General features: G+C 43.8%; 1 protein-coding gene across 3 annotated transcripts in view; it reads left to right on the plus strand.

Moving 5' to 3' along the window:
• Positions 1-15,462, plus strand: part of SETD2 (SET domain containing 2, histone lysine methyltransferase) — a 61,790-nt gene that overhangs the window by 31,222 nt on the left and 15,106 nt on the right. For 2 of the 3 annotated variants that reach the window (XM_084901677.1, XM_084901678.1), the window contains exons 7-12: positions 489-566; positions 2,648-2,745; positions 4,949-5,075; positions 6,508-6,642; positions 7,385-7,504; positions 7,839-8,501. In XM_084901677.1, coding sequence (XP_084757803.1) covers positions 489-566; positions 2,648-2,745; positions 4,949-5,075; positions 6,508-6,642; positions 7,385-7,504; positions 7,839-8,501 — 1,221 coding nt within the window. Of the gene's footprint in view, positions 1-488; positions 567-2,647; positions 2,746-4,948; positions 5,076-6,507; positions 6,643-7,384; positions 7,505-7,838; positions 8,502-10,938; positions 11,421-15,462 lie in introns of those variants that run through there. The other variant, XM_084901679.1, reaches the window with a different exon arrangement.

The raw sequence follows: 15,462 nt of genomic DNA on the forward strand, positions 1-15,462 counted from the left end.
TTTGTAAATGTTTATTAAAAATTAAAGCTGATATTTATTAGTCCTTTTCAAAGGAATAAGCCCATATATTGACTTTTTTTCTTTAATATCTGACTTAATAGAATTGAGGTAGATTCTCATCTTTACCTCTGCATTCAGTCTGGACATGCAAATCCTAGAGATGGACTCCAGGATCTGCTGCATCTAACCCTGGCTATACCCAGGAACGAGGGTGGGGGCACTCGGCTCCACCGGGGTGAGAGCTGGGCACTGAGAGCTCAGTCATGCCTGACGCAAGACTGGAAGAAGTCGGAGACAGAAGTAGCTCAGAGTGACGAGAGGTGATAGATGAGGGGGTGGTTTTGTCTTGGGTAAATGTTTATTGTCAGCAGATCTTCTGAGGACGTGTGGTCTCCACTTGGAAGTATAAAGTGGCATGAGAGTGTTTTCTAAAGGAAAGGAGTTGGGAGGGGATTGTAAATTTAACTCTTATTTTATCCTTTCCCTAGATAATAGATGCCACTCAGAAAGGAAATTGCTCTCGTTTTATGAATCATAGCTGTGAACCAAACTGTGAGACTCAAAAAGTAAGTTGAGGTAGATTGAGAGTTTGGGGTCTTTATTTAAGATTGCTAGTCTGACCATTTCAGATTGTATCAAAAGTACCCAAGGCTTCTATTTTTAAATCATTTTTTCCTACTCTATTGTTAAAGTTTTTATTTTGAAGTAAGTTTAGGTTATGAAATAATAAATGACGCTGAGATAGTACAGAGTTCTCATACCATCCTTCACTTAAGCTTCTCCAAATGCACATTGTACATAACCATAATACAGTTACTCAACCTAGGATATGCTGTTAACTATTAACTGTTACTTAGTCTAAAGACCATACTCAAATTTTACAATCTGGCATTTTTTTGGTCTAGTATTAGATCCAGAAAACTCCTGTTGCATTTAATTCTTTGCCCATAAATTTTAGATACTATTTCAAAGTTGCCAAAATACAAAATTAAATTTTGATTATTTTTAAAAATATATATTTTATTGATTTTTCACAGAGAGGAAGAGAGAGGGATAGAGAGTTAGAAACATTGATGAGGGAGAAACATCTATCAGCTGCCTCTTGCACCCCCCCTACTGGGGACGTGCCGGCAACCAAGGTACATGCCCTTGACCAGAATCGAACCCGGGAGTTTTCAGTCCGCAAGCCAACGCTCTACCCACTGAGCCAAACTGGTTTTGGCTAAATTTTGATTTTTATGGAGTCCAGTGTGTGTGCACTATTCAAATTTTTAAAAATGTCTTTATTGATTTTTAGAGAGAGGAAGGGAGCGATAGAAACACCAGTGAGGGAGAAACATCAGTTGGCTGCCTCCAGCACGCCCCCCACTGGAGAGTCAGCCTGCACCCCTCGCATGTGCCCTGACTGGGAATAGGACCTGGGACCTCTCGGTTCTTGGGTCAACACTCCCCCACTGAGCCACACCAACGGGGCCCACTCAGGTTTTTGTCAGCTCCCATCCAGGTTCCAAATCTCACCGTTCAGTGACGCAGCAGAGGGCACCGTGGGCGCAGTGAGAGGGACACACTGCTGCTCCTCAGGCCAGGCTCTGCGTCTTGCTTTTCTGCTCGTGCTGAGCCTGGCACAGAGCTGGCACTTGATAAATCCACTCACCGGTGGACTTGTCACTTTCAATATGCTTCGTTTGTGTATTGAGCTTAGATTTAAAATATATAAATAGATTAGAACTTTGATTCTTTTTCAGGTTAAGAAAACTATGGATCCACTCCCTAGGAAAAATAGATCCCAATGGTCCCCTCTCATAGTGAAATAGTGGTTTTGAATTCTGGGTATTTTTTGCCTTTGATGTATGTACTACTCGGCCTTAAATGTGACTCTTTCTGAACGCTGAGCCATGTCATGAATAGGAGGCACTGGTCTGAAATGACTCAGCCTATAGCTCCGGCTCAGTGTGCCTGCAGCTGGCGACCACATGTCTGGTGTTGAGACTCCGACTGCACAGTGTCCCTTCAGCCTTCTCAGTCTGCGTTTTCTCATCAGTAATGTTCAGGTGGTCTGGAAAAACGCTCTGCAGTCGACTTCCATCGCAAATGATCTGGACCTTCGAGGCCTAACTGCTGTGCACTAACCCCATTTTAATTCTTAGTTCATACACGTGTTCCGATGTTTCCTCCCTCTCACTGCACTCAGCAGTGTGACCACTGCTTCATGAAGGTCTGCTTTGGGCATAATTTCCCCCTGGTTGACACCCCATCTTATCTTAGAACATAATTAGTTTTCACATAATGTAAATTTGCCTGCGATACTCAGTGACACCAGGTATTCCCTGTTTGCCTATTTCTAGTACAAGCGAATCTTTACTATATGGAAATTCGAGTATCAAAATGAGTTAAAGTAACAGTTACTTTTATTAGATACAAATTAGAGATGATATTCAATCTGGTATTTCATGAAATAAGAGTAGCACTTTAATATGTTAGTTTATTTAAAGGAAGAAAGTTCCCCAATTTATCTATTTAGAAAAGCCTTTATCTTCTAAAGAGGAACATGCATAATTAAGGTTGATAATGATGATCTTAAAAAAAAAAAAAAAAAAACACAGATTAATTAGTCACTAACTTTTTTCTTTTACAAACAACGTCTCAGTGGACTGTGAACGGACAGCTGAGGGTTGGGTTTTTCACCACCAAACTGGTTCCTTCAGGCTCAGAGCTGACGTTTGACTACCAGTTCCAGAGATACGGGTGAGTGTGTGTCTCTGTGCTGCTGCTTCAGCTACAGAGACAGGGAACTGATGGGAGCTGCTAAGAGGCACCTCTATTACCAGCTCGTGTCTACAGTGGACTCAGAGTTTTGTGTGTTTCCTACTGGATGGCACTTTGGGCCGTTAAAGGACATTGTGCATGAACAGCATAATTTTCCTTTGAAATTCATGCTTCATATATAAGCATGTTTCTAATGTAATTTAAAACTTTAATTATAGAAATGTTAACAGTTTGTGTGTATAAAGAGAATAGTACAGTTCATCTTTAATTCGTCATTTATCTATCAGTTATCAACTCATGCTTAAACTTGTTTCATCTCTGCCATATTGTACTTGGAAAAAAATTTGTCACCTAGTTTTGTTTACTAAAATCAATAAGTAATGAAGTAGCAATGAATACCCAAACATCTACATTGTGGTTTTACAAAATCCCACTCAAACGGAACTGCTTCCTTGGAGAAAGCTGATTTCAGGCTTAAAACAGGAATTGAATGAGGTGATACTGGATTATCTCATACCAGAAAGCCAGTTATAAAATGCCAGAGGCCTGGAGCACAAAATTCAGCCAAGGGTAGGCCTTCCTTCCCCAGCTGCCGGCACCGGTTTTCCTCTGGCGCCCGGGACCGGGCTTCCCTCTGGCTGCCAGCACCCGGGACCGGGCTTCCCTCGCAGCCCCGGCTTTGTCCAAAAGGACATCCGGTCTAATTCGCATATTATGCTTTTATTGTCATATAAGACTAGAGGCCCCATGCACAAAATTCATGCAACTATAGGCCTGCCTTCCCCCAGCTGCACGCACCAGCTTCCTCTGGCACACAGGACCGGGCTTCCCTCAAAGCCCTGGCTTTGTCCGGAAGGTCATTCGGAAGGACGTTTGGTCTAATTAGCATATTACCTTTTTATTATTATTGTTATAGAAGATTAGGAGGGTCGTGTCAAAGGGGCTCAGGAGCTAGCTCAAATAGGCTCTCGCTCATCAGAAGTGGGAGAGTTCCTATTGACATCTAAGCATCAGTAGGTGACAACTGCAGCAGTTTGAAACACTTTATGTAGAATCCTTAAATATTAATAGTATTTTTGAAAACAAAATTGCACTCATAATAATTGATGAGAACCAATTTTAAGAATTAAAAAAGAAAGAAAGCATTTATCCGGCCTTTTCAAATGAATTCTACTTTAGGTTTAACCAAATATTTGATGAGAGGAAGTTCTTTATAGATATTATCTCAGCTAATAAATGAAGTATAATGACCGGTATCACCGTTTCTAATGTCTCTGGCAATGGTTTTGCTTGTACTGTTCTCTGTACCTCTTTTTATAATAATACACTTAGTTGTTCTATGTGCCAGTTAAATATTTACTTGTAATAGATATTTGAACTATTCCGGCAATTTTGTTCTTAGTCCAAATATGTATATGAGCTCTTGTTTTCATATATTGGTAGGTACTTTTATAAAATAAAGAAATTACTTATTAACCTCTTGGCTAGCTTTGTCTAGCTAATAAAGATTGGAAAGAGAATATATATATATATATATATATATATATATATATATATTTTTTTTTTTTTTAGCATATTTTATTGGTCTTTCACAGAGAGGAAGAGAGATGGATAGAGAGTTAGAAACATCGATGAGAGAGAATCATCAATCAGCTGCTCCTGCCCACACCCTAGTGGGGATGTGCCCGCAACCAAGGTACATGCCCTTGACCAGAATCGAACCTGGGACCTTCCAGTTCGCAGTTGACGCGCTACCACTGAGCCAAACAGGTTTTGGCGAGAAAATTTTTAAGAGCAATTTTCAGGCATTAGATAGTATCAGGGTTTTTTTTTCTTTTTTAAAAAAAATATATTTTATTGATTTTTCCCGGAGAGGGAGAGTTAGAAACATCAATGAGAGAGAAACATCAATCAGGTGCCTCCTGCACACCCCCCACTGGGGATGTGCCCGCAAACAAGGTACATGCCCTTGACTGGAATTGAACTTGGGACCCTTGAGTCCGCAGGCCGTCGCTCTATCCACTGAGTGAAACCAGTTAGGGCACTATCAGGTTTTTTTGGAGTATCAGAATAATTTTTTTTCTTTAGGCTTTATTGACTTCTCTCTTGTAATTATTATACTCTCAGCATTTTTACATGGCTTCCTTTCACATACTGACATTTTTCCTTACTTCTTGAACAGAAAAGAAGCGCAGAAATGTTTCTGTGGGTCAGCCAATTGTCGGGGTTACCTGGGAGGGGAGAACAGAGTCAGCATTCGAGCAGCAGGAGGGAAAATGAAGAAGGAACGATCCCGTAAGAAAGATTCCGTAAGTGTTCAGGCTTTTTTCCAAATTTCACCATAGACATTTTAAGGAAGGTAGCTTTTCTGATTGAAGTTTGAAAAGACTGAACTACAACCAGAGAAATTCAGGATCAGGTGAGATAATCATGGAAAAGAAGGATGAGTGATTGCTGTTTTTATTTCCGCGGCACAGACATTAGAGTTGGATACGTTTGAAGTCATCTTGAAGACACGTGGGCTAATGATTTTGGTGTGTGTGGGGGGTAATGATTTTTTAGAGCTGGTCACACTCTCGTCCTAAGTAAAATGGAGTGTTTCTCTGTTAGCTCAGGGCGGCTGCTCTGTAGCCCTGATCTTTCAGGTTGGTCTGCTTGTTTGGACCTCTAAAACTTGCAAGTGTTCTTAAAATCTCTGAAAACCCTCTGGAATGTGAGTGAGTTTTGAGAGGTAACATGCAGCTGAGAGTGAGGGAGAAATGATCTCACGTGGTCTTCCGTTTAATAATCAGAACAGCAGGTGATGGCCTCCTTCTCCCCCAGCTCCCCTCACTCTGAGGCAGGAGGAGTCTCGTTCCTTACAGGGGCTCCAGCTGGGACAGTCCCCTCCCTTCTCTGAAGAGTCCTTTTTCCGAGCAGTGTTTCTTAGCCTCATAGCCACCTGCATGTTTCTGTCCGTCTCCTGGCCTGTGAGTCGGTGGGGGGGGGGGGGGGGGGCAGGAGAAGTGCCTGGGGGCTAGGGAGGTTGGTTAGCACATCCCACTGTGACCTTTTGCATTAGCTCGTTCCTGGGCTTGTTAAGAACCAACGAGGGGCTCGATACACGAAATTCGGCAAGGGGCTCGGCCCTTGCAGCCCAGCCTCATCTGGAGGGTCATCCAGATGGTCCTTCACTGTTTGGTCCAAGTAGCACATTAGCTCGTTATTATATAGGATATGGTTAGCAGTCGTAAATGGCGTCAATCTTATGGTTGAGGGGAGGAGACAGCAGCCAACATGGGGAAGCAGATAAAAGTATGATGTATAAAAGTATAAGATTATGTCATCAAGCCAAAATTAATTGAAGAGAATTAATTATGAAGAAAGTGAATTCTATAAGAAGTCATAGCAGAAGCTTTGAAAAATCCCATTTTAAAAATGCAAAAAACGGGGAAAGTTTATAATAAACACCCGTGTTTCTGCCACCCAATATGAAAAAAAGCTCTTCAAGTCTTGTGTGTGCTTCAGCTCTTTTTTTACAGAACATAGAAAGTGCAACTGTGTGCCAAGCACTCTTCTAAGCACTTGGCATCTTACCTCGTTTAGTTCTCACAGTAAGCCCTTAAAGGAGGGACAGAACATCAGCATTGATGGCTGCCTCCTGCTCGTCCCCTGCTGAGGATTGAGCCCACAGCCAGGCATGTGCCCTGACCTTGGTGCCCGTCGATGCTGTTTATAACCAGACGTTTTCCTCGGTGGCAGGTGGACGGGGAGCTGGAGGCGCTGATGGAGAACGGGGAGGGCCTCTCGGATAAGAACCAGGTGCTCAGCTTGTCTCGGCTCATGGTCAGAATTGAGACTTTGGAGCAGAAACTCACCTGTCTCAAGCTCATCCAGGTGAGCACTTTGATATCTACTAATTTATTTTCTATTTCCGAATGTGATGTGGGACATTTAAACTATACTTCACAATAAATGAATAAAGAAGGGCTAATTCTGATGAGAAGTATTTCTCTTATTTTAAACATGGATATATGAGTTCTGCAGGACGTGGAAAGCATGTATTCTTAAAACGGCTGGAGAGTTCAGCGTCATTCAGTCTGTTAGCAGATCCTACTTGCTTTCTCTCTTTAACCAGAATGGGGAGGGTTTTTGTGCAACAATTCATGGTACTTGACATGTTCCTTTGCTGTGGTAGGTGGACGGAGGGCTGGACGCTCTCCCCGTGGGTATGAGTATAGCAAAGCCATTTTCACCGCAGGATCTCAAAGCAAGAAATTACAACCGCAATCTCATTTACTCCAGTTTATCTTTATCGTTTTAGCTTTTTCAACAAAAATGGTGAATGTAAATTTTTTCTTAGTCCTTTAGAATTGGATTTCATTGTAAATGACCATATTAATGTTTATATAACTTTCTACTTTAATAAAGTAAAGCTTGACTGGATATATTTTGGGTATCAAGAAAGATTGTAATCTCTTACTTTAAAGCAATTTTTCAGTTCTAGTTGAGGTGAAGTAGTTTCTAGGTTTCTTGGAATACTGTAGCCAAACGCTTTAACATTGGGCCCTCTTTAACTTTCCGTCTGGTGTTCCTCCTCCTCTCCCCCCACACCCGCACTGCCCCTGCGCCACGAAAGAACACTCACTCCCAGTCGCGCCTCAAGTCCTTTCTGGAGCGCCACGGGCTGTCCCTGCTGTGGATCTGGATGGCGGAGCTGGGGGATGGCCGCGAGAGCAACCGGAAGCTTCAGGAGGAGGTGAGCTCCCGCGGCTCCCGGGCCTACCGCCAGCTGTTGGCGAGGTGGACGGGATGTGGTGCCGTCAGGGACAACGAATGAACATGGCCTTCACTGCGGGGGGGGAGTGTTTTCCTTCCCTTTGATAGATAAATGTTGTTGTGACATTTGAAACCTTTTGTGATTATAGAGACTTGGGCCTTAATTTTAACCAGACAGTAAAAAAACAAAAAAGAACAAAGAACAAACCAAAAAAACCACTGCTCCTGCAGAAATGATCTGGCCCCATCCAGCAGCTTGAAAAGTCAGGTGTACAAAGTGATGTGATTTTTATTTATTTATTGTGTTTAATCAGATTATAAAGACTTTGGAACACTTACCTATTCCTACCAAAAATATGTTGGAAGAAAGCAAAGTCCTGCCAATCATCCAGCGCTGGTCTCAGACCAAAACTGCGGTTCCTCAGCTGAGCGAAGGAGACGGGTACTCCAGCGAGAACACGTCCCGGGCTCACACCCCGCTCAACACCCCCGACCCCTCCGCCAAGCTGGGCGCGGACGCCGACACAGACACCCCCAAGAAGCTCGTGTTCCGCAGACTTAAGATCATAAGCGAAAACAGCATGGACAGTGCCATCTCCGATGCCACCAGCGAGCTGGAAGGCAAGGACGGCAAAGAGGACCAGGAGCCGGTGGAAGGCCTCCCGGTGGAGGAGGAGGAAGAGGCCCAGTCCCAGCACGCGCTCTCCCAGCAGCGGCCTGAGGCCAGGGCTGACGGGGACCCGGCTGGGGAGGCCGGCAGGCTGCCCGGCCCCGGCCCTGAGGCTGACGGCGAGCCGGAGCCCAGCGAGAGCAGCGGCGCGAAGCCGGACGAGCACACGGCCGAGGAGACGCTGTCCCAGGACGAGGAGGAGGGCGTGTCCGACGTGGAGAGTGAGCGGAGCCAGGAGCAGCCGGACAAGGCCGTCAACATCAGCGATCTGGCCACCAAGCTCCTAGATAGTTGGAAAGACCTAAAGGTAAGAAAAGATTTGTTCATTTTAACCTGAATTACTCAAGCTTAGAGTTGCACAAACTTCAATTAGAATTATCTACTTTAGCTATACATGCATTTTTTAGAAATGTCTATCAGTTAATCATAAATGTCTCAAACATACTTTAAACCTTGGCAAGAGATACACCAGCTAAACTAATAAACAAATATCCCCCTTTCCTCATTTAGAGAAGTGTGACACACGGGGGATTTAGTCATTCACGTGCTCTTTACAGTGAGAACAAAACAAAAAATCCTTTGAGTAACGTGTGGTTCTGCATTTGAAAATTCTCTGTAAAATTCTATAATTTGTTGGATTGACTGAAAATTAATTAGAAAACCAAGGTAGTTTCTGTTCCAGTAAAACAACTTTATATGGAGCAGTGCTAGTTGGTGTTCAGTTCCAGTGTCACGTCTGAAATATGCCCATTTCTTTGGACAAAAGGTGCTACCTAGAGGAAGAATAGAGAGGCGGGGAAGCCTCGCATAACTCAGACATCATCTCCCGTTAAAGAGCGGAGCAAGGTGGCAGGGTTTGCTTTGCAGAAAACTCAGTCTGGCTCTTGGGTAAACATGTGACAGGAGGACCTAGGAGAGCTGTGGATCCAAGTCCTCTCCGTCTTGGCCCCAGTCTTAGGGTCCTGTGGGAACAGTGTACGTTCTAGCCTCTGGTTTTCCGTTCCTCCTTTCTAATACCAGAGGGAAGCAACAGGTAAACAGCACAGGTCGTTTGCAGCAAGATGGACATCTGAGTCCTCCCTGTGCCAGTTACGACCACAGCGCTTGCCAATAAGACCCTGTGATTTGAGCCATAACGGAACTGGCCTTACACTGAGCAAATGAGCAGCGCAGTGTTTGTGCTTATTTTCGGCTTTTGCGTTTTGTGTCAAGACCCTTCGTTAGTGTGGTGTGGGTTCAGCTCACCCATTTGAGCTCTTCCTCATGCTGCTCTTCCCTCACAGTTCACTGTAACCTGAGCCTTAGGAAATCGGACCTTTTTATAAATCCAAAAGGAAGGGTTCGTAGTAAATGTGCTCTTGACACCGCCTGTGAACTACAGGAATTGGAATTGCAATTAATTGAAAGAGATGCTGGGACAGTCGCTTGGGGACCTTCATTTAAGGCCTGCTTTCATTTTATTCCTCCCTGGAATAGTGGTTTGTGTTAGAGACTGCGAGGAGAGCCTGTGCTCTGGCTGGCTTGGAGGGAGCTGGGAATGGGGACAAGAACGCTGGTGAACATAGAGACAGTGTCATAGGGAGGGAACGTAATTAAAAAAAAAAAAAAAAAAGACATGATCATCGTATTTCCTTAAAACCCTGTCTCTTCTTAAAATCTGGAGAAAGTGAATATTTTTATTTCTCTATACAGTAGTTTTTTTATTGTAATGGTATGAATTATTCTCTGGGATTTCCTTAACCCAATTAGAGGTAATGTCTTAAAATCACATTCTGGACATACATTTGAGTCCTACAAAATTGTTTCTGCCCCTGCTTACAATCCTCCCCACTTTTATCTAAAATACCAAAGGAGTTGCACAGTGCTGTGTAGCTTGATGGTCCTCTTGAGGTTTAAAATTTTATTTGTATTTAAAATATATCCTCCTTACTCTTTCTACTTTAGGTTTATCCCAATCCTTAGTATTAAGGAAGCCATTAAATAAAGGCTCTTTCTTCAAACTTTAGTTTGCTCTGGAATCATTACCCATCTGGAATTGCATTGCTGAGACATGTTTTTGCTTGACTGAACTGTGATGTTTTGTTATATATTGGTGCCAGGGTTCTTAATTGATCTATTCTATATTAACATTCACAATGTTCTAATTTCAAAACTGATTCTGGTTGCCTTTAAAACATGTTCTTTAGCTAGCATCTAGCAAGAACTCTGGAGTCAGGAACCCGTGGTGTGAACATTGTAGAGAAACACTGTGACTTGATGTGATGACTATGCAGTATATCCTGCTACCCGGCATTGAAAGAGTTAACTACTTCTGTCTGACTTCCACCTATGTGTCCAAGTAGAAAGTGGACCTTGGCAGAAAAGAAAAAAAAGGTCTTATTCAACCAATCGTTATTAAGCACCTGTTGCTACGCACCTTGTTAGTTGCTGAAGTTAATGCCAAGATTGTACTGAAAAGCCTTGGTCTTAGGCTGTGGTTATGTTAGCCACTCCTGGCTTCCCTGACCCGGGCCACGTCCACATGGGCGGGTGTGAGTCCCACTTGGCCTCCTGCACACTGGATGGAGTGAAGACGGAAAGCATTGCTTCAGATTCCTTACTCCTGGTTTTGCTATGAAGGCAGACTATAGGGATCATCAACAAATGAGAGGGCGGGAGGGGCGGGGATGAAGCTTCATGAATTACTCTTTGTCCTCCCAGATCTGATGATGATCCCTCTTGTAACTTGAACCATTTCCATCTAGCTTCTCAGGGCAGCAAGGAGCTTGTTAACATCACCAGCTGACCATGTGTCTCCTTTTCTCAACTCCATTTTCAACTCCGTGCTGAAGAAAAACGAGAACCTAGCGTGCATTCTGTGAAGAAGCAGGAAGAAGGTTGGGAAGTTGGATGATGCATGAAAAATATAATAGGTGAAAAGAGGACAGAGGTGGTTAACTCGTGGCGCCGGCGTTATTTTGGTGTGTCCATTGCCGACAATGGATGTCATTCTGGGAAAATCCCGACTCCTGGCGAGAAAGGATTAAGTGAGCTGCTTTCTGTGCCTCAGACACAGGACCTCTGCCTGCCTTGGCCCCCGAGGCTCACACGCTCTGACTCTAAAGCAAACCCGAACGAGAAACATCCCTAGCACACGGCTACACATGTGCACGCCTTCACGTTCACACGCACACTCACTGGGTTACGTTTTCAGCAGAGACGTGTACACAAATTTCTGTTCACAAAAGGAGTTGTACATCACCCCTCATGCTGAAAATACACCCTAGACTTCACAGGGCAAAAAGCTGGTTATAAGTGTGGTTAACTGTAACCTTGCCTGGAAAATCTTCCTTCATTTGGATCCTAAGACAAAGAGGTAAGGTTCCTGTGAATTTGGCAGCTTCCGTTGCAGTTAAACACCCAGAGATCGTGATGGCTATTGATTCCAGAGCCTTCTTGTAGATCTGTAGGTTACAGGGTGTGCCTCTCCTTAAAATGAGTTCTGGGTAGTTACAGTTACACCTGGATTCCATGATTTAAGGACAACATTCTGTAACGTGCTAAGTTGGACTCTTCTTAATGGCCATTCTTATTCTTTCCTTTTATCTTTATTTCCAGGTAGTATCTTTAACTCGTCAAACATTATTTTCCTAGGAATTTAAACATTAAACTCTCTATAGAAATAACATGGACGTATCCAACTAATAGAGAGTTACTGCTTGGAATTTTGATCTGTAACTAATATTCTTTGTGAAATCTGCAATGCAACATTTTAAAATGAAATATTGTGCCCTGAATTTTTGTAATTTTAAAATCCTTGATAGATTATTCTATGTTCATAAAGATCAGTATTATCCTTATCTTTAAAATGTATAATTGCCCCCAAGAACACTATATGAGATACTGGTTCCTTGGTAAAAGGTAAATGTGGCCCTAAACTCATTAGTAGTCCTTTTTGTTATTACTGGGTAAATACTTTCATCTAAATTGTAGGTTGGGCAATCTGCTCCACTGCCTGTTTTTGTAAATAAATATATTTTTTTGTTTTTTGTGTGTTTGTTTGTTTTCAACAGCCACGTTTGTTCGTGTACATATTGCCTGTGGCTGCTTTTTCATGCAGTGGTAGAGCTGAGTAGTTGGTTCAGAGCCGGGTGACCAGCAAAGCCTAAAATATTTACTGTCTTGTCCTATGCAGAATAAGTTTGCCAACACCTGATCTAAACAATAAAGTACAGAATGTGGTTGCTCTAAACATTCTGATACTGAATGAAGTCATCTGACAATTCATTCTTTGGGTGAGCTCTTAATTCTGTTTCCCTAAAGGCATTATGATCATGTTTTTATAACCGTGAAGTTAAAAAAAGTCTTGATGCTATTTAGGAAAAGTTACTTTATTTGGATGTAAGACTATCTGAGAAGTGGGGGACTATATACATTATTACTAGGGGCCCGATGCACGAATTCGTGCACCTTGAAAGGAACTGTGGGCCTGGAGGCTGCGGTAGGCATGGGGGCGGCTCTCGGCCCATCTTCCACGCCCCTGCCAGCCCCTCCCACCGCAGCCCCCAGTCCCTTATCTGCCGGCAGCCCCCCTCTGCCACTGCCACTCGCACATGCACCGGCACCAACAGTGGGTGCGAGCGGTGGCTCTGGCGCAGGACCACGGTGTGTGGAAGCAAAGAATTTTCAGTAATCACAGGGGCTCACCCCGATGACAGCGCTTGGTGCTGTGCCTTCGTCTGCCCACTGCCCCCCTTCGCTCCACTGTCCGCCATGGCCAGCAGCCGCCATGGTCCGCCCCTGGTGGTCAGAGCGCGTCACAGGGACTGGTGGTTCCGTATTAGCCTTTTATTATATAGGGTAGGATTACTGGTCTGGAAGAGACTTTTCAGCAGTATTGGTTTTCCTTCAGGCCAATGACTAAGTTAGTTGGAAATGAGAAATTTTTAATATAGATAAGTTGGTGAAATTTAGCTTATATGTAATCATAATTTTAAAAATAGAAATGTTCCTTCTGGAATGTCCTTGTAATTTTAGACATACAGGAAAACTGCAGGCATATATTTGTATATGTATTCTGCATGTAATACACATTTTAGTGCCAAAGGCAGGAAAAAAACTCAGCTTAAAATTTCTTTATTTTAAAATTTGATCTTTTATACATTTTATTTTAAAAATATTTCTATTGATTTCAGAGAGGAAAGGAAAGGGAGAGAGAGATAAAAACATCAATGATGAGAGTAACTCATTGATTGGCTGCCTCCTGCACACCCCCCACTGGGGATGTGCCCGAAACCAAGGTACATGCCCCTGACCGGAATCAAACCCGGGACCTTTCAGTCTGCAGGCCGACGCTCTATCCACTGAGCCAAACTGGTTTCGGCTCCTTTTTTTTTTTTTTTTAGCTTGAAAAATTGTTAAGCCCTTCACCCAGATCCCCCAATTTAACATCTTACCAAATTTGTCATATTGTTTTTTTCTTTAAAATTTTAACTTCTAAAGAGGTAAGTTTTACAGGTGGACACCTACTGCCCCTAGATGTTCCAGTGTGTGTTTCATAGAAACAAGGGCATTCTTCTACATGACTTCAGTAAACATACTAAAGTGAGCACATTACGGTGACACAGGACTAGTCTAACGAGCAGACCTCATTCACGTTTGCTGGCTGTGCACATAATGTTCTCCATAGCAAAAAGGGAAAGAAAAAGACCCTGTTCCAGAATCCCACCTGAGATCAACAGTTACATTGAATTGTATGGCTTTAGTATCCTTTAATTGGGAATAGTCCCTCAGTCTTTCTTTGTCTTTTATAAACTTCACATTTCTGAATACTTTTCAATTTCTTAGAATATTTCTAAATTCTGGCCTGTTAGGTTTTCTTTGGCTTGGGTTCGAGTTGTCCATTTTTGGTCCGGCACTCGCTGTTGATTTGTCCCTTCTGGCACTGTCAGCGTGGGCGCTTGGTTGAAGGATGTCTGCCGGGCCTCCAGGGTGAAGTTCTGGCATCCCTTTGTAACGAAAGAGTGTCCCTGAGAGCGCTTTCGGAAACAGGTAAACGTTCTTTCTCCGTCACGTTTGCCCGTTAGTTCACCGTCCAGAGCGTGTGCCTGAGTCACATAACGCTGACGGCTGCCAGATGACTTTCTAACCCACCGTTTCTTTTACGTCTTTGGTTTCTGGTGGCATTCTTTTGTAAGCAAGAGCTTCCCCTGCTCTCCCATTTAGTTCTTTATTCACTGATAATATCAGTTTAGACTAGGGGTGTCGAACTCAATCAGAGAAGGGGCCAAAATCTAAAATCCAGCCTAAATCACGGGCCGAATGGTTTACTGAACAGTCATAAACTGACAATGTCATAAACTGACAGCGGAGTGCAGTAATGACAGTGCGGTGCGGGCCACATTGCAAGGCCTGGCGGGCTGGATTTGGCCCGCGGGCCTTGTGTTTGACACATGTGGTTTAGACTCATGGGTTCTTGTTTTTATTCAGTGAATTGTGGTCCCTTAGTTCCATTATTTATTCAGTACTTAAATTGTCCTTGAAGCCATTGCTACTGGGACGTCACTTGTCAGCATACTGCAAACAATACATACGTGTGTATGTTTATGTGCATACACGTAAAAGGGAGAGTGTGTGTCCATGGAGTACTTGACTCCGATCATGTCTCTCGCCTTTCCTTCTGTTACCATGCCTCTCCTGTGGCAGCTGCCTTTCGGCTGCGGTGTTCACGGACTTCCTGGCCCTGAGGCGGTATTTCCTGGCCTCCTGGCTTTCCTTGCCGTACACGTGAAGTAGGTCCTACCGTCTCCTCTCTGCCATTTTTAATTTAGGTTGTTGTCCTTTTTTTAAATTTCTTTATTGATTAAGGTATATATTTGTCCTCATCCCATTCCCATCCCACACCCCTCCCCACGCATGCCCCTTGTCATTCTTAAGACTGTTTTAAGTCTCCTATTTGTCCTTCTTGCTCCCATTCTTTTCCCCTTTTATGTATCCTTTACTGGAGGCCCAGGGCATGAGGTTAGTGCACTGGGGTGGGCTCCTCCGCCCAGCCTGCATCGGGACCCCTGGTGGGGAGAGGTCCCAAGCCGGCAGTCAGACATCCCTCGTGCCGTCCGGGGCTCTTGGCTCCTTACCAACCGCCTGCACAGAGGTGGGAGAGGCTCAGCCACCACCTCTGCACTCGCCAGCCCCTGAGCCTGGCTTCTAGCTGAGTGGCATGACCACCAGGGGGCAGCTCCTGTGTTGAGCATCTGCCTCCTGGTGGTCAGTGCGTGTCATAGCGACTG

The sequence above is a fragment of the Pipistrellus hanaki genome, assembly GCF_964339955.1.
Source record: "Pipistrellus hanaki genome assembly, chromosome: 13".
Lineage (NCBI taxonomy): Eukaryota > Metazoa > Chordata > Mammalia > Chiroptera > Vespertilionidae > Pipistrellus > Pipistrellus hanaki.